This window comes from Penicillium crustosum, assembly GCF_028827405.1.
Source record: "Penicillium crustosum strain IBT 35664 chromosome Unknown utg000002l_segment0_segment0, whole genome shotgun sequence".
NCBI lineage: Eukaryota > Fungi > Ascomycota > Eurotiomycetes > Eurotiales > Aspergillaceae > Penicillium > Penicillium crustosum.
In genome coordinates, this window is record NW_026623123.1 from 7,494,020 (window position 1) to 7,515,829 (window position 21,810).

The window sequence follows — 21,810 nt, forward strand, 5'->3', positions numbered from 1 at the left end:
AGGAAGTAGAATTATAAGTTATCCTATTAGAATCTAAGTTCTTTAGGTTTATTATAAGTATTAATAATATAGCTATTAATCTAAAAAAAGATTTATATAGTATAATTCTAGATAATACTAATAATTACAATAAGAAAGGTATAATTATTCTTTAGATTCTACAATTGCGACAGACAATTTATTTAAAGATATAACACTATTTCGTAACTATTATATTAATTATTAAGATAGGATATCCTATTTAAATAGTTAGCGAACTATATTAAGATATTTTAAATTGTAAAAAAGAACCTAATTAATATGCTAATCCTCCGATATTATATAATCTAATTTGATGAACTTAAGTTACAATAGATGTATCTAATAAAGTTCTAGAAATGGTACTTACCTAATACTATAGGAAAAAAAGATTTTTAATGTCTAATAATATCTATTTGAAGGCTATGGAACCTATAGAATGAAACCATAAAATATATATATATATATATAATAAAAAGCTTATAATTATTTATACTTTATAAAAAATAGAGACTTAACCTTAAAGATCTATCATAGAAGGCTATCTCTGAAAGTATATTAGGATATAAAGGATAGAGCTTATTAATCGAAGCTATAGGTATTAGACTTAGTGATAATAATAATTAGGTAATTAATTAATACTCCTTACTAACCTTTTATCGTTAATATGGTATTGGTATTATCTTTAGAGTTAATACTTAATCTCTATAAACGATTTATACTAGAGAGTGATCTTATATATAAAACTAGCTCTATTAATAGTAACGTATTTAACCAGTGAGCTGCGTATACTGTCGAGCTACGCACCCCACCCAGCCTATTAATTTCAAATATAAATATATCAAACAAAACTTATTAAATTAAATACACTAAAATCGTAATCTATCTGGATATATTTCTCTTCTATACCCTGGGAATCTATATATTCTATAGGCCCGGAGGGACCGTATACGTAGCTGTGTAGCTCGTTCTCTAGGTATACTGGGGCCGGGGGGAGGTACTTCAGTTACTTCCTATTACTGTATATTTAATATAGAGGCCTCTTAAACCGAGAGGCCTTCTTTAGTAGGAATAGGCCTTCGGGATCGAGTACCTTTTTACTTATACTTCTTATTAATAGCGCGTAATTCCTTAATTTCGTACGCTTATAAAATATAACTTTATAGCTAGAGCTAGAAGTATTTTATAAGCTAGTTTAATATACGATCTAATAGGCTAGGCGGGCCTTAAGATCCTATACGAAGTAAAGGTTTAATTAACGAAGCTTATCGATATAGATCTTTCTCTATAAATAGAGTTTTTAGTGTAAAATTCCGGCTTAATTTATTCCCCCGGCTTAGAGGGGGGTTAGTGTTCGAAGCCGAATATGTAACGGATAAAAGATCCTTACAACATGAAAACAGAATTGTCACTTAACCTTATCGGCTGGGCCACGAGAGTGGTGCACCACTGATTCGTTGCTGACCCCATGTGATCAAAGCGGGGTATAGTGATAGATAACATAGGACTCCCCTGGATCCTGTTCCTCTTGGACAAGAGGTAGCCTTGTCACGTTAAAGACAATAAAATCTGTTCCTCTCTCCTACCATCGTATCTTACCCGGTTGACAGGCCGTACACCTGAAAACAGTATACCTTTACAGAATATTAAGCTTAGAGATTACTCTCTCCGGTTTAAAAGGAACTAAACCGGCTACCCTGAAGCTATTTTTAATAGTCTCTAGTTTAAAAGCTTTAATTCGTATAAGAGGGTATACTTTAAGGAAGTTAAGCTTATTAATATAATTAATCCTATTTCGTATCTTAGTTTTAACTATCCGACCGTACGTACGTTTTAATACTATAAAATAACTAATATCTAGAAGTTATAAAAGATAAGATAAATATGTAGGTATATAGATTAATATTACCTTATTTTACATATAAATTTTATTAAATTAAGGTATTAAATAACTTCTATAACTATTAAGTATCAAAAGCCGGTATATCCCCTTTATACGCGAAGTACTAGAAATAAAGAGCTTCTTAAGCTACCGAAGTCTAATTTTATTAGAGGTCTAACTATTAGGACTAACTTCGAAGCGCTAATCCTTTAGGAGGCTATTCAACTATAATTTAATAAAGACTTTACCTTTAAAAATTATATATAAAGAAAGGGTAGCTATGCTTTGTGATTGAAATGTGCAAATTCTCATCGTTGTATACCACGATAATACGAGAATGTCTCCTCGGATCACCATTGCAGGACAATAGAAATGTATTATTGATAGTGGTTCTATTGAAAATCTAAAATGGCTCATTCTATCACAAGGCATGTTGAAATATTAAATACATTATCACATTACTATCTCGAAGATAGTAAGTATCATGAGAAACTACACACGCTCACTGGACGATATCCAGGACCGAACACTGCAGAGAAATACCCCAATAGGGATTGAAAGAGGCAGGCATCACGTGAAGGAAGAAAGGTAAACAGGCAAACTGCTTACTGGGCCTTCGAAACCTTGGCCTTGTTTTCCCTTCGGCGCTTCAGCGCATCCGGGGTGTACTCGGTGTCAAGGACATAGTCCCACCACCGGAAGCTGCTGGAATAGTTGCCGATGAACTTCTCATGGTGTAGATCGTGGTGATCGGCACCAGCCCAGAAGGGAAGGAAATGGTGAAGGCTCCACGGGAATTCATAACCACTGTGAGCATCGATGGCCTGGAACAAGCGCAAGACGATCCAGATGTACATGGTAAGAATGTGGAGTTCACCTGTCATCGCACACCAAACAATCGGGCACCCGATAGTCCCGAAGCCCAGGATCATCACTTCAATCGGTGAGGCATATTCAGCAGCCAAGCCAAAAGGGGCCGAGTACTGGTGGTGGATTTTGTGAATGGCCTTGTAGAGGGGACCCCAATGAAGAGCACGGTGGGAGAAGTAATGCCAGGTATCCTCCATCACAAAGAAGATTGCGATCTGATATGCCATGGTCCAAAGGGTCGGGAATGGGATCGAAGTTGAGAGTCCACAGAATTGTGCCAATGGGTGGAAGAGCCTAAGATATGTATGTTAGACCCTCGAATATTCCCGAATTTAGAAACAGATACTCGTGTCTTACCAGATCTGGGGGAGTTCGACGGTGAAATGACTCAGGAGGACGAACTTGGCGCAATCCCATTGTTCCCGTAGCGATGGGATCTTGTTCTGCATAGTATTAGAGACGACCAGATGAACCGAATGGTGTTGCTACTTACACCCTGAATCTTGTAGCGGTTGAACATTCCCAATGTATCAATGAAAATCCAAGGCAGCGAGCGACCGAAGTAGACCAGTTCATGCATGGCGAATGACATGATTCCAGTGGCCAGGACGTCGTTCTGCATCCAAGCATACCAGGCTGCCCACAACCTCTCTGCCACATTCAGCTCGGCATTGTACTTGCCAATCTCCTCGAATTGGCCCCAGTATGTCCCCGAGGACAAGACCGTTGAATTCCTATATCAGAGGTTAGATAAATATGACAGGCCAAGGACATGATTACCATACATTGTCAAGGTTGTTCCCTTAAATAGTTAAGAGAGGGAAAAGCGGATACAAGGAAGGAAGTTCAGAAAGAAAATGTTCAGAAAGAAGAACGTAGAAAGAGAAAAGGATAAAGGGGAAGAAGATAAGACGCTGTGAAACCCAAGCTAGAGCCAGAAGTTGATTCTATCAAAGGTTTATAAAGGGAAAAAGGGATAAGATCAAGATTCAAGGAACAGTCCAATCCCGACGTGGCGAGATCACCTTTTTTTTTTTCTTTTTCCCCTGAACGTAGGGGTAAGGCCACTGGCAAGCCGATCCCCATCCGAGATCACCCCACCTGCATAAAATCAGGTAATGCGGATTTCGCTGCTTTCTGTTTGGTTGAAACATCCCCGGGGGACTCCAGTAAAAATCCAGACCCCATTTACTAAGACTATTTCTATATACATCTTATGATCTTGTCTTCTTTTTTCAGTATTTTTTTTAATTTGAGAAATATTGACTTCAAAGGAATGAAATAAAGTAGGAATAAAGTACGGAGTAAGAATAAAGTAAATAAAAGTACGGCGGACTTTGTAATCTTATGACCTCGTGACTCAGTATGTTCTCTACCGTGTAGGCTCAAGTACAGTTTGCATAGTTTGCGTCAGTTGGATTCATTTTGCCGCTGTATTTGCATGATTTGCATGATTTGCATGATTTGCATGATTTGCCCTTTTGCATGACGACATCAACCTTAATCCTGCAACTGTTATTCCCTACACTATCCCCATAGCTCTTTTAGGTGTTATGGTCGGCTTTTGACGGTAGCTATACCTCACACCCATTGGAAGATCCTGGGGATGTCTGTTATACGAGAGTGAGTGTGATACATTTTCTGGAAAAACAAAAACATTGGACTAAAATTGTTTTTTTTTTTTTTTTTGGCTCTTTACAGAACTGTTTGTGGCGTCAACAATCAGCTGGATCGCCTTCAGCAACAGATCTCAAGCCCACAGAGACTAGAGGCTACCGATTTATCCAATGAATCTCTTGAGTCAATTGGCCAATTGCAAGATCTCATCAACTCCATTTCGGTGACTTCCAAGACCCAATCCCTTCTACCTCCCAGTCGGTTGGCAGATTTACTTTCGGGTACTTTCTCTCGCCTCCAAGTACAGACCACTTTCCATGAAGGAATTAGTGCACAACTCTCGGATCATGTATGGATAGTGGCGGCAAAGGCTGCCATTCAGGTATCGGGACTGATCATGAACACCCTTCTGGATCAAACACTTCAACTGCATGATGAGACTTATTACTGGGGTGAGATGCTGGGATCTATCTGGTATAGTGGTCTGTATACCGTTCAGAAATCTCCAGCCCAATTCTGCCGGTGGACAAAGGATGCATATGCTGCTCAAACCCGTCAAGCATCCCCATCCATCACTACTAGGTGGTCCCAGTTTTACCAGATTGTCCGCCAAAGTGCTTGGAGACTCGGAGGACACTCCATACACGCCCACTTTCTATCCCCAATTAGATCATCCCGCACAGAAATGCGACAGAAACGAGACTTGCTCCTGAAAATGAAAGACCTCCATACCAGCAGCCTGGGCCTTCTAATGGAGGGATGGCATCTTTTCGAAGGGAATGACTCCACGAATTTAAGCCCCGGGACTATCAACACCCAATGGTGTGATGCTGTTCACAGAGCAGTGGTTCTAATCGAAGCCATTTTTCATCATATAGCACTTGAACCTAGCACTCACGAATTGGAGCAGGGGGTCTTCGCCACTCTGGAGAGAAATATTGACAACATTGGAACCCGCGCACAAGGAGAAAATCCCGTGCATAAACCTTTGGACTTAATCGAGCGACTTGTGCATGTTCTTCGAAAGAAGTTGCCCAACCATACCACTTCAATGTCATTATTTATTCGTCGCCACGGGCGCCCTTCATACATAGTTCGCTATTGGTTACCAGTCTCAATCGCTCTCCTTTCAGGAAGTGCATCAATGAGATTTTTGGCTAACCGACAAGAGGAAATCATTCAATCGATTGTCGATATCGGCTCCACCACCATCGATTTCTGGGGTAATTGGGTTGTGCACCCAATCCGAAAACTCATTGGGACGATCCGACATGACGAAAAAAGCGAGATTGCGATAATGAGCAAGAACAGTCTGCTGGCTGATCGGGCGAGCCTAGAGAGAATGGTAGTGGACTTTGTCCGCGATCGCCCGGATCCTCACCAGAGTGTGGTGGTGGATACCAGCGCCATCGTTAATTCTGTTAAGGAGGGCGATTTGACTCCCGTTCTAAAAGCATATGAAAGGGATCTGCGGTCGCCATTCGTTGGAACCGTCAGAGGCGACCTCATCCGTGCCCTTTTGATCCAGATCCAGAAGACGAAAGTCGACGTGGAAATTGCTATCAGTGGTATCGATGCCTTGCTGAAGAGCCAGGAGCTTGTATTTGGGTATGTCAGGTCTCCTTCCCTTTGTTTTCTTTTCTAACCATCAATATCGTCTAGATTTGTTGGGTTAACTCCTGGGATCTTGGTTTCTTTTGCAACCATGAGGTGGCTAGGTGGTCTTCTCGGTAGCCGACGAGGAATGCGAAAGGGCAAGCAGCGACATGAACTGAGACGTGGATTGCGGTATGATGCTCGATGCTCTCAAACTGGCGTACAATTCTCCATAAGGCCAATTCTGATACTTTTCATACAGGAATGTGGCTCGCATTTTGACTTCCTCTGCGGTTTTATCCAATGGGACTCTCGCTTACAAGGACTCTGGGCAATTGATCTGTGAGGCAGAAGCTCTTCTTCAACACATGAAGATCATTTCTGGAAGCATGCAGTACGAAGAGTTCCGAGAAGACATCCAGGATCTGTTGAATGTTCAGAATGGAGTGGACAAGCAACTTCGTGTGATTGAAAGGATGAGATGGGCGTATTTCCAATAGGAGTTGGTGGCAGTAAGTTTTTTGTAGGAAATACCTGATATACTACGTGTCATCACACATTACGTATTATCGATATGTACGCAAATCATTGATGTGGGCTCAAAATTATGTCAATATCAATATACAATCCATGGATATAGGTCCAGCCCTGGAGGTAGTAGTTAGGTGTTATCCCGATATTGCTTACATAACATACCGAGATCCTCCTTACCGTACCGTCATCACCTCCACTCCGTAGGTAGTGCATCGTTCTACCTCCTTTCCCATATAACGCTCCAAAATCTTTAGCTCATGTATGCTTGATTGTGGATCTCTGCTTGAAGTCTACCATCCCCTCATATTACTGCCTTTTTACCAGCTTGGGCCGATCGGTTCCAGCATTTGACAAAGCTCCTGATAAGTCCTCTCGGCGTTGGGAAAACCATCAACCTAAACTACCTGATTGCTCCGATTCATCCTGCAGCAGCATCTACCTCTCCCGCTTTACCCCAGCCCAATTTACTGAAGAAACAAAAAAACAATACCCCTTGTCACTCGATTTGTGGAATCTCCGGATCACCTCGGCCTCCTATCCATCTTCCACGGTGCTACTAGCCTCCGCGCTTAACTTCTACCCAAATATTGCCATAATCCATAATGGCTGGAACACGGAATTATGATTTCCTGGTTAGTATCCATGGCCGTTCTAAACCTAACGACTTTTCCCACAAAGCCCCGACAGTGTTAACTTTACCATAGATTAAACTGTTGTTGATCGGGGACTCGGGCGTGGGCAAATCATGTTGTCTGTTGCGATTCAGCGAAGACTCCTTTACCCCATCATTCATCACTACAATCGGGATTGACTTCAAAATTCGTACGATCGAGTTGGATGGCAAGAGGGTGAAGTTGCAAATCTGGGACACTGCAGGTCAGGAGCGCTTTCGCACTATCACGACGGCATACTACCGAGGTGCCATGGGTATTCTGCTGGTCTACGACGTGACAGATGAACGATCATTCCAAAGTATGACTTCTTCCCCCCCTCCTAATCCGCTGAATGTGTCTGACTTTTTTCCCCCTTCTTTCTTTTAGACATTCGGACCTGGTTTTCAAACGTTGAGCAACATGCTAGTGAAGGTGTACACAAGATCCTCATTGGAAATAAGTGTGACTGGGAAGAAAAAAGGGCAGTCTCTACCGAACAAGGCCAGCAGCTCGCTGATGAACTCGGTATTCCCTTCCTCGAGGTTTCGGCTAAGAACAACATCAACATTGAGAAGGCATTCTACAGCCTTGCATCGGATATCAAGAAAGGGATGGACACTTCCAAGACCGAACAATCTGGTTCTCAGGGCGTTAATATAGACCAGCAAGGTTCCGGCCCAAATGGCAGCTCTGGGGGCAAGTGTTGTTAGTTGCTGTATCAGTACCCTTTGTCTTTTGCCCATGATCTCCCTTGTCGCCGTGTTTAAGCTGCCACCTGTTTCTTATGTCCCCCCTCTCTTTCTTTTCTGTATCTCGTTTTTGTTCTGCCCGCTACATTATCATGTGCCAAGATCTGAATGTCCAAGTTTTATGCCCAAACAGTTGGTGCCTATGGACATTCGAGTATCATACAAATTTGTCCATATCCTATGATACCTTGACGTAGTGTCTATACCTTTTTTAATACCTGATTCTCTCATTGTAGGTAACTATAGTTAACTACATAAGTTACATATGTAGTTACATGTAGTTATGTACAATGTACTGATATCCGGGTGACCCACTTTTCTTTAAATCTTTCTCTTTTCTCCTCTCGTCTCTTTTCTTTTCTTTCCCTTTGGGATAATCTTAATAGTTTCTTTCCCTTTCCTCTTCTCAATAGACCAAATCTTCCAAGTCTTGTTTGAACACAATCTGGAGAATCTTGTTCAATTTCAACCTCCTCCGGGAGTTGCCCCTCCTCCCCCCACCAAAAACTCTGGAAAATATTCGGACAGGATATTCTTTACAACTTTTCAGTGTTGAAAGGTCTCATGCAGTAAAATCTTCGTCTATGATCTCAAGCTTCTAACATATCCGGCACGGAAAGAGAGAGAGAATCAAAAAGAAAAAGAAAAAAAAAAAAAAAAAAAAAAAGGACAAGGTTTCCGAGAATATCAACTTTCTTGCAAACACGTCGAGGTCCTTTTTCATATCATGTCTGACCCTCGCAGTTTCACTGCTCGTCCACTGTCAAAGCAGCAGGCACGAAAGGATTTCAAAGATGCATTTCGTGTCTATCTATCTTCCTCTTCGCTAGCTGCTCTGAGGCTTCAAACAGAGAGCATCTGCACGCTGAGGCAAGGCGATGGACCGCCACAGACTGCCATAGCATGGTACGCCTCAGAGAACATCCAGAGCACAGTCATGCAAATATCAAGGACGATGCAGGAATGCTATGATATCAAGATCGGAGAGAAAGTTTCTATCACCAGGGCTGAAGGCCCCCTAGAAGACATTGATGTGGTGACATTGGAGGACTGTTCAGATCCTGAGAAAATTGCCAAACATGGCTCAATTTCAGAAAGTGACAGATCGCACTGGGAATGGGCCCTAGATGAAAAGCTTCTCCGATGCGGGTGTTTGACGACGGGGTTGACTTTTGAGTTGGAGCTCAGGGCCCAACCCAGGAGTTTTCGAGTGGTTAATATTCATTCACAGAACCCTCACTCTAGTCATACCCTTTTTCAATTCACAGAGACCTCAAAGGTTTCCCTCGGCCCAGTCACAGAAAGAAAAGAAGAAAGGTCTTCAGTCATTGCGGTGCAATCCACTGGCCTTGGAGGCCTCTCCCGCCAGATTGACGACATTAATGAAAGCTTGTCTGATTTTAACTTTGATTCACGGAAGCCCGCAATGCCATCATTCTACGAAAACAGCCGAGGAATTTTACTTTATGGGCCAAAGGGGACTGGCAAAACAAGTCTTCTAGAACAGATCGAGAAGGCTGGCTGGAAGCAAACATTCAAAGTTGGCATGTCAACTTTGGGGAGAAGTATCAATGAGGGCGAGCTTAAGCTACGCAATATCTTCCAGGAGGCGGCTCGCTCTAAGCCCAGTGTGATCATTATCGACCAGTTGGAATTTATTGCCCCCAAGCGAACCTCGATTGAGTCTCAGTCCCTTGCATCTGTTCTTTGCGAGAATCTAGATGCTATCCGAAATACATCGATCCTAGTGGTGGCCGCCACAAGACACCCCAATCAAGTCGATGATGCTCTCAGAACGCCCCATCGACTTGGCACAGAAATCGAGATCCAAGTCCCTACTGCTCAGGACCGAGCTGAAATACTACATGCCATTCGTGGGCCAGTATCTGCCGGTTTGACCGACGAGCTGGTAGAGCTACTAGCAGAAAAGACACACGGATATGTTGGAGCTGACCTTTTCGCTCTTCTGCAATTGATCTGTCGCAAAGCCCGGCAACGGCAACTATTGGACCAAAATCCTACGGCCATATCGGCCACCCCGGTCGATCCATATAGCTGGCACCATGGAGGTTCCATCGATGATGAATTGACCATCTCATTGGAGATACAAGAAACCGACATTCTGCTTTCCCTGCAGGAAATTCGTCCCACGGCCATGCGGGAAGTATTCTTGGAAACCCCAAAGGTGAGATGGTCAGATATCGGTGGACAGCATGACATCAAAAGACGCCTCCAACAAGCCGTTGAGCGACCCTTGAAGGTAAGATCTGTATTTCAAATCCCACAGAGCCCTTGCCTTGAAGACTAATTTTCTTTCAAAACCCCTAGTATCCTCAACGGATGCGCAGACTTAACGTGAATAGTAAAAAAGGTGTCTTACTTTACGGGCCGCCGGGTTGTTCCAAGACACTGACAGTCAAAGCGTTAGCCACAGAGGCGGGTTTGAACTTCCTGGCAGTCAAGGGCGCGGAGATTCTCAGCATGTATGTCGGAGAGTCCGAGCGATCATTGAGAGAGATCTTCAGAAAGGCCCGGGCAGCACGACCAAGCATCATATTCTTCGATGAGATTGATGCCATTGCTGCTCGGCGCAGCAGTAGCTCGGGAGGGGTCAATGTTCTTACGACTCTGCTAAATGAAATGGACGGTATCGAGGAGCTCCGAAATGTCTTGGTCATTGCTGCAACAAATAAGCCCGATGTCTTAGACCCTGCATTAATGCGACCTGGACGATTGGACAATATTCTTTATATTGGCCCTCCGGACTTTGAGGCCCGCAGGGAAATCCTACGCATCTGGGCCAATAAGTCCGTGGTGAACCCAGACGTCGACATGGATAATCTTGCATCTCTGACTGACGGATATTCTGGTGCTGAGATTGTGAGCATCTGTGAAACTGCCGGAGATGCAGCACTTGATGAGGAGGAGGAAACACAACAGGAACAAGATGTGCAGTGGAAGCACTTTGAATATGCACTAGGGCAAGTGCGGCGGCAAATCACGGATACTGTCATCCAAGAGTATGAGAGATGGAGGGAGGGCTAGAAGTAAATACCTACATATGTAGATTTTGCTGTATAATAAAAGTTATAGGTTCTTGAAGTCAGGTGAAGTCAGTTGAAGTGCGTATAAAGTGTCCCTAGGTAATTACCGAATTAGGTTAGTGCCAAAATGCATAATAACCCTTCCCTCAACCTCTCTCTCTCTCTCTCTCTTGGCATAGTATTCCGAGTCCTCCCTTTCTCCCTCTTCTTGATTTTCCTATTTCAATTCTTCCTTCTCTGGAGCTTCTTATTCTACATCTCCAATTTGTACCACTTGAAGCTCTAGGATCCACCTCGCGCGCCGTGCGCTGAATCTTCAACATGTCCTTAAGATCACCTCGTGGACAATCACCTCTACGTTCACCGGATCAGGACCGAGCACGGTCACGTTCTTTACATCGTTCGAAACACCGAAGCGACAGCCCATCCCGAAGCCTCACCCGGAGTCCATCACAGGGACGACGCGATCGCTATCGTTCAAAAACCCGATCCCGATCCCGATCCCCGTCTCGTGGCAGAACCCGATCTCGCAGTCGCAGTCGAGGTGGTCGCCGTTACAATAGCCGGAGCGAAAGCCGCTCGCTTACTCCCAACCCTAGCCCCCCAAGAAGTTCCAAGGTAAGTGCCGTTCTAATCCTGCTGTGCTATAGCCATACGTCTAGTGGTAGCCACCATATCTCCGAACTTAGAGCTGACTTTAAATTTTTCTCAACAGATCGTGGTAGAAAAATTGACCAAAAATGTCACAGAAAGTCACATCCGAGAGATCTTCGGGGGATTTGGAGAGATCGAGTATCTCGATCTTCCAATCAACAAAGCTTGTAAGACTCGCTTATGACTTGCTCTTCGAGATTTATCTGTCTCCTAACACCATTACAGTCATGACAAATAGGGGGACTGCATATATCCTTTATTACGACCCCGCTGACGCAGAGGCGGCCATTGCCCACATGCATGAGGCTCAGCTTGACGGGGCCATCCTAAATGTCTCAATCGTTCTCCCTCGCCGCAAATTCTCGCGCTCGCCACCCCCTGCGTCAATTCGAGGGAATGGTGGTCGCTCTAGATACGGTCGAGGACCATATGCAGGTCCCTCATCTCCTCCTAGACGACACGGAGGCGGTCGACCAACAGAACGCCATGACATTTATCGGCCCCAGACTGCATCAAGATCACGATCTCCTGTTCGCTCTCGCTCATACTCTAGATCTCGCTCACCACCACCGCGCAGAGGTAGCCCTCGCACAGACTCGCGGCATCACCGACGCCGGAGCCCAAGCTACAGCAGCTATGGTTACAGCAGTCGAAGTCGGAGTCCAAACCGTAACCGAGGCCACAATCGAAACTAAATACCGAGAATTTTTGCAGTCTCGTGTCTTGTGTATTTGTTCAGCCCTAGCGATGGATTGCGCGTGGTCTTCGGTGCGGGCAACTGAATTTATCTCATACGACATCCAAAATAGCTAGTTCTACGCAACGATCAACAAGTTCTACTACTACTTTTAATGTAAGGGTTATGAAGATTTTGCGATCCCCTCCTCTGGTAGTAAGTACAGATACTCAGTTGTTGAGAAGTAGGATAGACCTAGTTATCAGGTAGTAGATGAAATAGCGGTAGGAATAAAGATAACAAGGATGGAAGAACTGCAGTTTCCTATGCACTTGAATAGAATGTATGACCAAAAGAAAATAAATCAGAAGAACGAACACCATCCGATGTACATTGATGCCAGTTTCTTCTTATCCGTTGCTTGTATGATCAATTCATCCACCTGACCATCCACCGAAAGTGCAATGGGCTGCTTAGACATGAAGCCACGGAGTTTGTTTCGAACATCTTCCAAAACGCCAGCCGGTGTGTCCGGGACATTCACATGGGTGCGACGCTGGGGGTAAAGAGATTTGTTAGGAGGTGCCTTGTTATACTGCAGTTGAAATGTACTCACTCTCTTCCCAATGAAATCGGTTGTTGGATCATGTAAAAACGTCTCGAGTACGGTCATCAAGGCATCCTCGTTTTGTCGCAGTAGGCTGAGCGTAATTTCACAAGTCCTTCTGAAGGGACCTATACAGCATGGAGATTAGCGTGAGAGTACACATCGAAGATATCTTCCAACTAACCATTGTACCCGTAGGCCCCGAAGGCATCGATCATGTTATGGGTCAATCGGAATGGTACCACCTCGGGCTTCTCAAACGTTTGACCCTTGTCAAAGAGACAATTGAAATCAACATGTAAGAGACCGCCTGTTCCTTCTTCAAATGAAAGGTTTTCGCCATGTCGATCGCCCAACCTTTGCATAGAAAAGAAAACTGGTTAACATGATGGAACTTTGGGTATCGGGCGAAAGCAGATCGAAAGCCCTTAAAATATTAGACGGCGAGAGAGAACATACCCAAGAACATATCCCACCATTGACATCACAGCAGAAGACCGGGTATACCGCAGCCTCGCTGTAAACCATGCCTCTGTTTCAGGAAACATCTCGATGAACCATTCATGAAGAACTGGCGGGAGCCTGTAACTTTGTCAGTATAGTGCACTCACGGGCGATATTGACACAGAAGATTTACTTGGCCAGAATGTTAGTGGTGAATAGGGGCAACTTGGCGAATGATCGATCAGCGCAAATTTCGTTCAGATCATTCCTGATCTCGTTGTACTATTACACACGTTAATAACACGGCCCTGGGTATTGTGTTAGATGTGGTGTACCCACGTTTGGTGAAATGCCTCTTTCGCGCAGCAACTTGATGACGATCTCTCTCAGTGTGCGGAGGTTATCAACCCATTCAATAAGACCACATTCCTCGTTGAGAGGTGTCACAGCGTACGTTTTGATATCTGTTCTAGGTCAGCCTTTGGAATAGCCAAAAGTTCATCAAATCACTTACACATGCGCCGCTTGCTTGATTCGACATCTCTCTTTAGGAACCGGTTGATCATATTGTTAAATTCCATGAGACGTTGATCCTTGCGCAAATCGTCTTTGGGCTTGCAAAGCGCATTATAAATCTTCCCATCAGATCCTCGCAGGCTAATTTTGCGTGGCTTTTGAAGCGAATTCAAAATCTGTGCTTCGTCCAAAACAGCTAATTTCGGTTAGCTTGTCTCCGAGGGAATAGGAGGGTGATGATCGTACCCTCAATGGTTGTTGGATCCCGAGGGAAGGCCCTAAAGCCTTTGATGTATTCGATGTTCTGACTGGCAGGGAGACTTGGGATCAACATTGCCTGGAAAGGCACTACTAATCGGCATGGGGCAACCTTATGATTAAACCCTAGATTGCGGCCAAGTTGAACTCGAGATGACTTTTCCTCTACCGGAGCAAGGCAGAGTTGGAGTAGTTCTTCTGAGAACTTTGTACCTTGAGTGATCATGCGACGGATCTCAGTCGCTGTTGAGGATTCTCCTTTTGACTTGTTACCGTAGTCCTGGGGGGAAAAAAAGTTAAGTCTCTCATACTCTGTTTCAAATGGAGGATGCTTACTATGATCTTCTGGAGGCAATTATATCCCCTTTTAGCTCGCTCCTTGTTGGACGACTTGACAACGGCAAGGACTGTCCAGAGACCTTGCTGTGGGAAGTTGTGAACCGCCTTGGCTACAATCCGTGTCAACAGATCATAAACTGTGATGTTAGGGTGACAGATCCTGGCAACCACTTGGGGTAGGATTGTGAATAACTGCAACTGTTAGTTGGCTATCCGGGGAAATCGCATATCTTAAACTCACCAGAGCCGCTTGTAAGCGTTTGTCAATGAATTTCTTCAGTTGGGTATGCATCTCATCGAGGCTCTTCTTCCGTTGCGCTTGTGTATGCTTTTGAAACTCCCTGGTGTGTAGTGAGTCAATCATTAGCAAATGTTTACCAGTAGCCACGCCAATAAACTCTTTCTTACTCGTTATCGCCCCTCTTCGGATCAATGGGCTGTTCGACAATTGAAGCATGTTCAAGCCAGAGGGTCAGAAGCTTGGGTAGAGTCTGGAAGACATATTTGGTCCCATATGTCAGCGAGCGAAGATAATTGTCAATAACAAGTTTTGTGGCCTCTCCACTCAAGCTGTATGATATTGGTCAGTTTCAAGTAGGAAAATGGGAAGTTGGATCAACTAACTATATCTGAGCTTCCTTTCCCATGGGCTTGGCCTTCTCAGACTCCAAAATTTTATTGTAATGCTTCCCCAGGTAATAGTGTGCCCTTTCCCACCTATTTTCCCATTAGAACTGACAGGGTCAAAGCGGTAGTAGTCCAACTTACTTTGGATACAGCTTGATGGCCTCTCGGTATCTCTGGACAATGGCCTGGGAGTGGGTCTGACCAGCCCTGTCCGTCCATTTGGCTAGCATCAGATGAGCCTAGACGGTTAGTATTCCGGTCCATGTGAACTATGTTGTGCAACTTACAAGAGCAGTAGACTCATTTTGATGCTGCCCACGACCCGAGAGAAACGACATGGCTTCAAGTTCGACTGAAGAAGATGTACTCGGGGTTACTTCGTTGGCAGAAATCGCACCCTCTAGAGTCTGAATGGCCTTTCGATGGTGTCCATCTTTCCAGAGGAGTCGTGCATGTTCTATGGAAGCAGATCTGTCTTTCAACCGTGCTGCGTTGAGCATCGAGTGATACGCTTGACTGCTGAAATTGCCTTTCCTTGAAAGGCGAGCACTAGTGAGCCATGCCGCGGATATATCAGAATCTGCAAACTCGCCCCTGTATCGTAGTTTTAGCAATCTGTGTCGTGTTTTATGGATCATGAACTCACGCCAGCTCCATTGTAGCTCGCCTCAATCCTAGTAGGTATTGCTTATCGGAAAGGTAGCCGCCCAGAACATCCAACCGTCGGTCTAAGGCACCTAGCAAGCCCGGACGCGAATGACCTGATCGTGCTTTGGCAATGGATTCAACCTCCGACAAAGCATGTAAGCGGAGCATGTCATCGTGGCATGCTTGTAGTGATGCCACCGAATTTGTGGTCAGCGAGCGGGCAACATTGAGTCTGAGCTCGTTGATTTTGTTAGTAAATGACTCGTCTTGCTTTTGACGAAGAGCATCAAGAGCTGAGCCTATCCCAACGTTAAACTCTTCAGTTCCTTGTTTGGCACAAAGGTCAAGATAACCCTCTAGCTTGTCCCATCTGCTCATTATCCACGAAGCTTCAACCGCAAAGGGCAAGAACCGTGAAGCGGCTGATTCATTCTCTTTAAGAACCTCGAAACGAGTGAGAATAGCATCTAGATAAGGGTAAGCAAGAAGATAGAGTACGGAAAGACTGTTTCATATTTGATCTTACCTTGTTGGCCAGATTCTTTGAGACAGGTCACAAGATTCCATTGCGCATCGACGTTGTCAGGTTCCTTCTCGAGCTGTAGCTCGTACCAACTCTGCGCTGTAGCCCATCTCCCAGCTTTTCGGTGCTCAAGGATCTGCTGATCAATGTCTAGTGCGGACAAGTGGCTTGAAATTCCTTCGATCCCATCAGGTTCGTCAATCTGGCTATAGATGTCTTGTAACCTTTGATATAGAGGCTCGAGGCTGGATCTCTCTTGTGATCCTCCGTGGACCTTGGATTTTCGAATGTACTGTTCCCAATGGAAGAGTGCTTTGGAGAATGATTTACATTCAACAGCTCGCTTAGAGATGATCTCGGGCGGTATTGAAGATAAAAGATTTTCGACAGACTTGATCTGCGATGAGTATTTATCAATGAGCGCGTCACGGCTTTGATCTTTATGGGAACGACTCGTTTGGTTGGAATGGTGACTGAGGCCATTGAGATGCTTTTTCTTTCCTTGCAGCCATCTAGACAGGTAGTCTAGTACTTCAAAGACGCTCTACCGTCAAAGAAAGGGTCATCGTCAGTATCAGGAAAGCCGGTTCAATTCCACGAGAATTCTTACCTGGCTACTGCTAATGATGGTCTCGCGAGCATTGTTGTTTGTCTCCGGAATAGGATGTGAGAGAACGCTCATCAATTCGCGTTGAAGATTTTGTTGTTCTTGTTCGGTCCCTCCAACGATACGGTTCAGGACTGCAAATGGTAAAAGGAACGAAGAGATGGAAATATCTTGACCCTTCACAACACGACTCGATATTGAGAAGACCATTTTTGCGTTGTCTCCATTGCCAGTCTGTAGAAGATCTTGCACCAGCGTTCGCAGCCACTCGCTGTGAGTCAATTTAGGAGAAAAGAGCGGATAGTTGACCTCAGGATGATTCGTCACAACAGTGACAGTATAGGTAGATGTAAGAAATGGCGTCAGAGTGTTGCGAACACTCTCTGGAAGCTCCATCCAACGTTGATACTTCTCATCACCTTGCAAATCGCGAGAGCGTTGGGTCAATACCGCATTCAGTTTGCAAAATTTGAGCAGGCCTTGCATCGCCCATGCTAGGAAACCCTGAGCCCTAGTATTGGAAGCAGACAAGAATGCATCAACTAAAACATTCTGTAGGAAGAAAAGAATGAATGCGACTGTCTCTTCCATTCTGTCAAAGTTGGACAAAACAAGTATATCCTTCTTCTCTTTGATTGTTTCAACTCTGTTTGGATCGAGGCAGCCGACAAGCCCTAGACACCGAGCCGACAATAAAGTGATGCTGTCTGAGGTGGTACTGAACTTAACACAGCAGTCCAACAATGATCTAGTTAGCTGAGCGATCACAGGGTCTGGCTGTTCACTCAGAACAGAGTCATGGAGAAATTCCTCATTTGCTGACAGAAAAGGGGCCAGCTCCACTAGAGCTTGTTCAACAACGGTGGCATTTTCACTCTGGCAGCGACGAATTAACGCCAGAAACTGGCTTCGGACGTCCATTTGGGCTCTCATGTCATGGATCCTGGCATCAAAGGCAGCCATCTCTGGAATGGATGCAAGAGAAGGCATCGTGTTGAAGGTATCTCGTACAAGACTCGAGTGATTAGTCAAGATATGATCGATGAGTTGACATGCGCGGTTCCTACTCTCGTCGGTCAGGTTATCCCAATATCTGATCACAATCGCTAGCGTTTGATCAATTATTGGCTCAAGGTCCTCTTCACTAAGAGAACTGATCAATGTCTTCCACGCGGAGAATGCATAATCACACAGTCCCTCGATCTCCAGTGCGGATCGAAGACATGCACAAACCTGCAATGTTAGTAACTAAAATTGACTGATTCCCAAGGCTGTACACATACTTGAGGCAATGCACTGCTAACATGACCCTGGGCGATGTTGATCATTTCTTCAATGGCTTTGATGTTTCTTCTTTTCTCTGCCAATGTTTGTCTCACTTGGAAGTCGTTAATGGCATTTGCGAATTGTGTGATAATACCGAGAACATGCTCCTCGATGAAGTGGCTTAGATCCGCTTTCTTCGATGAACTTCCATGTGCGATCTTTCGCGGAACGAATGTGGCTAATCGATGGAGGGCTTGATTAAACTGAGGGGATTATCATTAGCGGTGCAGAAGAGGTGGAAAGATACAAGAACATACTCTCTCTTTCTTTTGCTCGCCCGCATCACCAAGGCTCTTCAGCAAGTCACAAGCGATAAGAATTGGTTCAATCCGCACCAACTCTGCCAAAGATCGACCCTTGAATGCGGGGTCGATATCTGCCAGAAGAGACATGATCATAGCCTCTGGGTTGTCTGATTGCTGAGATAGGAGGAATGCAAGGATTGCAGCTAGGTTATTCTTCTCCGAGCAAACATCAAAAGCAGACTCGCCTTCGTCGCGACTAGCCCCAATTCTGCAAATGATGTCACGTTTTCGTGTCAAAACCAGGTAGGGCAAGACATGAACCTCTGTCAGCCGTAGGAAACCATCAACTTTCATGCCAAGCAAATCACATAGCTGTTCAGCCATATACGGGCGAGATTGGAGGTTCTTAACCACAGTCACCGAAAGGGTCCTCCAGTAAGGCCGAAAGAGACCAGCAGGTGTCACGGAGAATCGCTGGGCAAGTTTGGAAAGCTAAATTCAGTGGTAAGCTGTCACCATATTTGTTGAAATGAAGAGCAAAGTAATCGAAAGTAGAGTATCAGGGCTACCCACCTCGTTGTAAGCTACGGCACAGACGTAGGGGTTTGGATGACCAAGGTACTCCAGGAGCCGAAGAAGAATGATGTTCTTCTCTTCATCTTCCGAGACGCTATACATAACAAATCGTGAGCTGAGGTAACAAGATTTAGGGCAGTAGGAAGGAACACACGTTGCGAGCCCACATAGTGTTATGATACAAGCTTCCTGTAATGGCATATCATCTTTCCCGGAAAGGCTTTTGAGCCACTCGAGCACAACAACGAAATTGGCCCGACGGATATCTGTTGGTAGATTTGGGCGCACGAAAGCAACTACGGAATGTCTATATAATGGTGTCAGTATCCAGCGCCAGTGTGCCTTGTAATGATTATGGAACGCACCCAGTTGCAACACGCAATTCTCTAATTGAGCTCCGAAGCGAGTGAAGACAGAACTCTCCGGAAGCAGAGTTTGAAATATGCATTTGATTGGAGTTTGGAGCATGCATCAAAATTCTTCTGAGTGCGACCATTGCAGATATCCGAGGACCAGGCGTACGTGTAAGCCTGGGTAGGATGAAATTGAATAGTGACCATATCTCCTCAAATCCGGGATGCTCCTCATTTTCTGCACGATCATTCTGATGATGATCTGTATCGCATATTTGACAAAAGAGTGTTTCTCGTTTTATGATATCCGAGGGCTTTCTTAAAAGCTTCTCTGTCGTTGCACAGCAAATTTTGCCTAGAATGTCCAATAGCTCGGTTTTTTTAGATTCGGAAAGTTCCTCGTAGGATGTTCTTGTACACGGATAAATCAGCATTTCACGCCTTAAGAGGTATACGTTGCCCACTCACTGGATAGAGGTGCGCAGATCTGCCATCTTTTTGCCACAGTCAGACTGAAGAATCGCTGATACATTACCCAGGAGCAGCTGAAACGGGCTATTATTAGTAGATCCTGGTGGTAGACCTGGAAGACACAACCGTTTCGATGCCCGGTCATATTCATTCGGCTCCGCTTGGTGTAAAACCTCGGCTCTCTGAAACGGCGTGTCTGACTCTTCACAAGTATCCACGGGTAAGCCTTTGGGTGGGCACACTTCCAACGGCAACGCTGTATCTAGAAGCAGGGTGTGCAGGGTTTGGAGAGGATTCTAATATGGTATCAGCTCGGTAACTCACCTATACTAGGTATGAGGGAAAGCTTACCCAGAGACACGGCTCAAGGAACTGGAAGCGGGGATTGCCGTCTTTGACTTCTGTCAACACTGGAAGCAGAGTTTCCCTTAATTCCTGTACCAGAGGCTGAGAAGTTTTTGCGGTTTCTGTCAAATCGCACAAGAAGCGACTTAGAATGACCTGAACAGAAGGTAACTTCCCTATATTCTCAAGGCTCAAAAAGCCACACAGGCATTGAGACCAAGTAGAAGTGAGGCTCATGTTCGAGAGCAGTCCCGCCAAAGTTGATTCTGGTACGCAGCATCGTTGCAAATATGTCAGATATTGCAGAGCCACGGTTGCATCTTCCGAGGTGAGCTGTGCTCCTTTTATTTGCAGCCACTCAATAATGACCTGTCTAAGGCGGTGGAAACCATTCAATACCCACGAGAAGTTTTGGCGGAAGATGAAATCATGATGCTTTGCACGGGATTGCATTTCGCCCCTCGGATTGAACGAATCAAGCAATCGACAGGCCAAGGATACAGTCTGCACAAAGCCTGCGAGGGCCGTTTTGCCCTTGAATAATCCAGGGGAGAGACCTAGGTTTTGGGTGTCCTCAATAAGCGATCCATTTGCAGCAGGTATCGACAACCCTCTGAGGCGTGTATCCCAGGAATTGCTACGTTGGAATGTTTCAAGAGAGCACAAAATATCTAGCCAATGTTAATTTAGCCCATGGTTCTACATCATTGGGGGCCGAAAACGGACCTGACGTGCAAGCACGCAGAAATGCAGCAACCGCATAGCTTACAGGCAATGAACGGGCTTGCTTGAACTGAGAGTAAGCTAGGCTCGTGCAGAGAAGTTGGACCTTTTCTCGGACGGTTTCGGATGTCCAGATGGTAGCAAGTCGGATCAGTCGTAGGATTAGCCATGCGAATAGAGGAGCATGTATGTCCTCGCCCAGGATGAGAGGGTCAGAGGCTTCCCACAACACCTGTGGGGCCTTTTCAATGCTGGCCTGGATGATGTCTAGGCAGTCGAGGACTTGTCCTTCCAGATCTTGCTCTGGTGTGCTCCCGTTTGGGCTAATCTCTAGGCCGGCCTTTAAGACAATGCATATGAGTTTGTTGACATCAGTGACGTCTTCGTCAACGCGTAGTTGGCTTTGTACTTCACTGAGTAGTTCCTGGCGAAGCTGTGCAAACGTTTCCCGGGTTAAGTGTGATTCATTTCCCTGGGTTGCAAGATGCGGCACGAAACGCGAAGCAAGGATCGATGAGGCAGGTTCAGCTCTCCAGGCGTTCCCAGGCGCGGTGGCCCGTTCATTCTCTCCCTCGGTTGCCATATGGGACACACATGTTCATAGGACTAGGTTTTAAATTTCAATTCCTCGTGTTTAATCAAGTTTTCGAGGCTGAGTTGTGTGGGTGTGGGTGTTTGAAGTGTGCAGATACGCGGAGAGAATTGATAGGTCGATTTGACACCTGAGGCATCAAGCTTCCCCCATCACTTGCATACATTCTGCAATAATCTCTGGGTTTGTGATCACTGAATTCCGGTTTGTAATATTCTACATATCTAGAAATTGGTCTTATATCTATTGTGAGGTTGAGTAAACGGTCCGTGGTGATTTATGGTAAGGTCTTCTAATATATATGGTAGAATTTAGAA

General features: G+C 45.0%; 5 protein-coding genes across 5 annotated transcripts; 3 read left to right on the forward strand and 2 right to left on the reverse strand.

The window, feature by feature from the left end:
* Window positions 1-2,505: 2,505 nt before the first annotated feature.
* N7487_006319 (sterol desaturase family protein) lies at window positions 2,506-3,877 on the reverse strand (the record flags this gene model as incomplete). The annotated part of the gene is made up of 5 exons (XM_056874066.1): window positions 2,506-3,064; window positions 3,128-3,213; window positions 3,264-3,504; window positions 3,556-3,572; window positions 3,872-3,877. 5 exons carry the CDS (start codon window positions 3,875-3,877, stop codon window positions 2,506-2,508), a joined length of 909 nt encoding a protein of 302 aa, XP_056731786.1.
* Window positions 3,878-4,376: 499 nt separating this feature from the next.
* Window positions 4,377-6,483, forward strand: N7487_006320 (NCA2 family protein; the record flags this gene model as incomplete). The annotated part of the gene is made up of 4 exons (XM_056874067.1): window positions 4,377-4,393; window positions 4,472-5,995; window positions 6,050-6,175; window positions 6,246-6,483. The coding sequence occupies 4 exons, from the start codon at window positions 4,377-4,379 to the stop codon at window positions 6,481-6,483; spliced, it is 1,905 nt and encodes a 634-aa protein (XP_056731787.1).
* A 636-nt stretch (window positions 6,484-7,119) lies between these two features.
* On the forward strand, window positions 7,120-7,880 carry srgA (Rab family GTPase srgA; the record flags this gene model as incomplete). The annotated part of the gene is made up of 3 exons (XM_056874068.1): window positions 7,120-7,149; window positions 7,222-7,489; window positions 7,558-7,880. 3 exons carry the CDS (start codon window positions 7,120-7,122, stop codon window positions 7,878-7,880), a joined length of 621 nt encoding a protein of 206 aa, XP_056731788.1.
* A 766-nt stretch (window positions 7,881-8,646) lies between these two features.
* N7487_006322 (putative AAA family ATPase) lies at window positions 8,647-12,312 on the forward strand (the record flags this gene model as incomplete). The annotated part of the gene is made up of 6 exons (XM_056874069.1): window positions 8,647-10,179; window positions 10,248-10,939; window positions 11,250-11,507; window positions 11,563-11,581; window positions 11,679-11,784; window positions 11,843-12,312. 6 exons carry the CDS (start codon window positions 8,647-8,649, stop codon window positions 12,310-12,312), a joined length of 3,078 nt encoding a protein of 1,025 aa, XP_056731789.1.
* atrA (protein kinase MEC1) lies at window positions 12,068-21,484 on the reverse strand (the record flags this gene model as incomplete). The annotated part of the gene is given in 27 exon segments (XM_056874070.1): window positions 12,068-12,166; window positions 12,182-12,251; window positions 12,674-12,849; window positions 12,910-13,028; window positions 13,085-13,257; window positions 13,360-13,482; window positions 13,538-13,626; window positions 13,684-13,808; window positions 13,859-14,056; window positions 14,107-14,398; window positions 14,455-14,649; window positions 14,699-14,798; window positions 14,866-15,027; window positions 15,082-15,174; window positions 15,226-15,323; window positions 15,372-15,678; window positions 15,731-16,199; window positions 16,259-16,799; window positions 16,866-18,095; window positions 18,146-18,391; window positions 18,446-18,925; window positions 19,007-19,103; window positions 19,164-19,316; window positions 19,375-19,773; window positions 19,831-20,129; window positions 20,185-20,849; window positions 20,905-21,484. The coding sequence occupies 27 exon segments, from the start codon at window positions 21,482-21,484 to the stop codon at window positions 12,068-12,070; spliced, it is 7,578 nt and encodes a 2,525-aa protein (XP_056731790.1).
* Window positions 21,485-21,810: the final 326 nt, after the last annotated feature.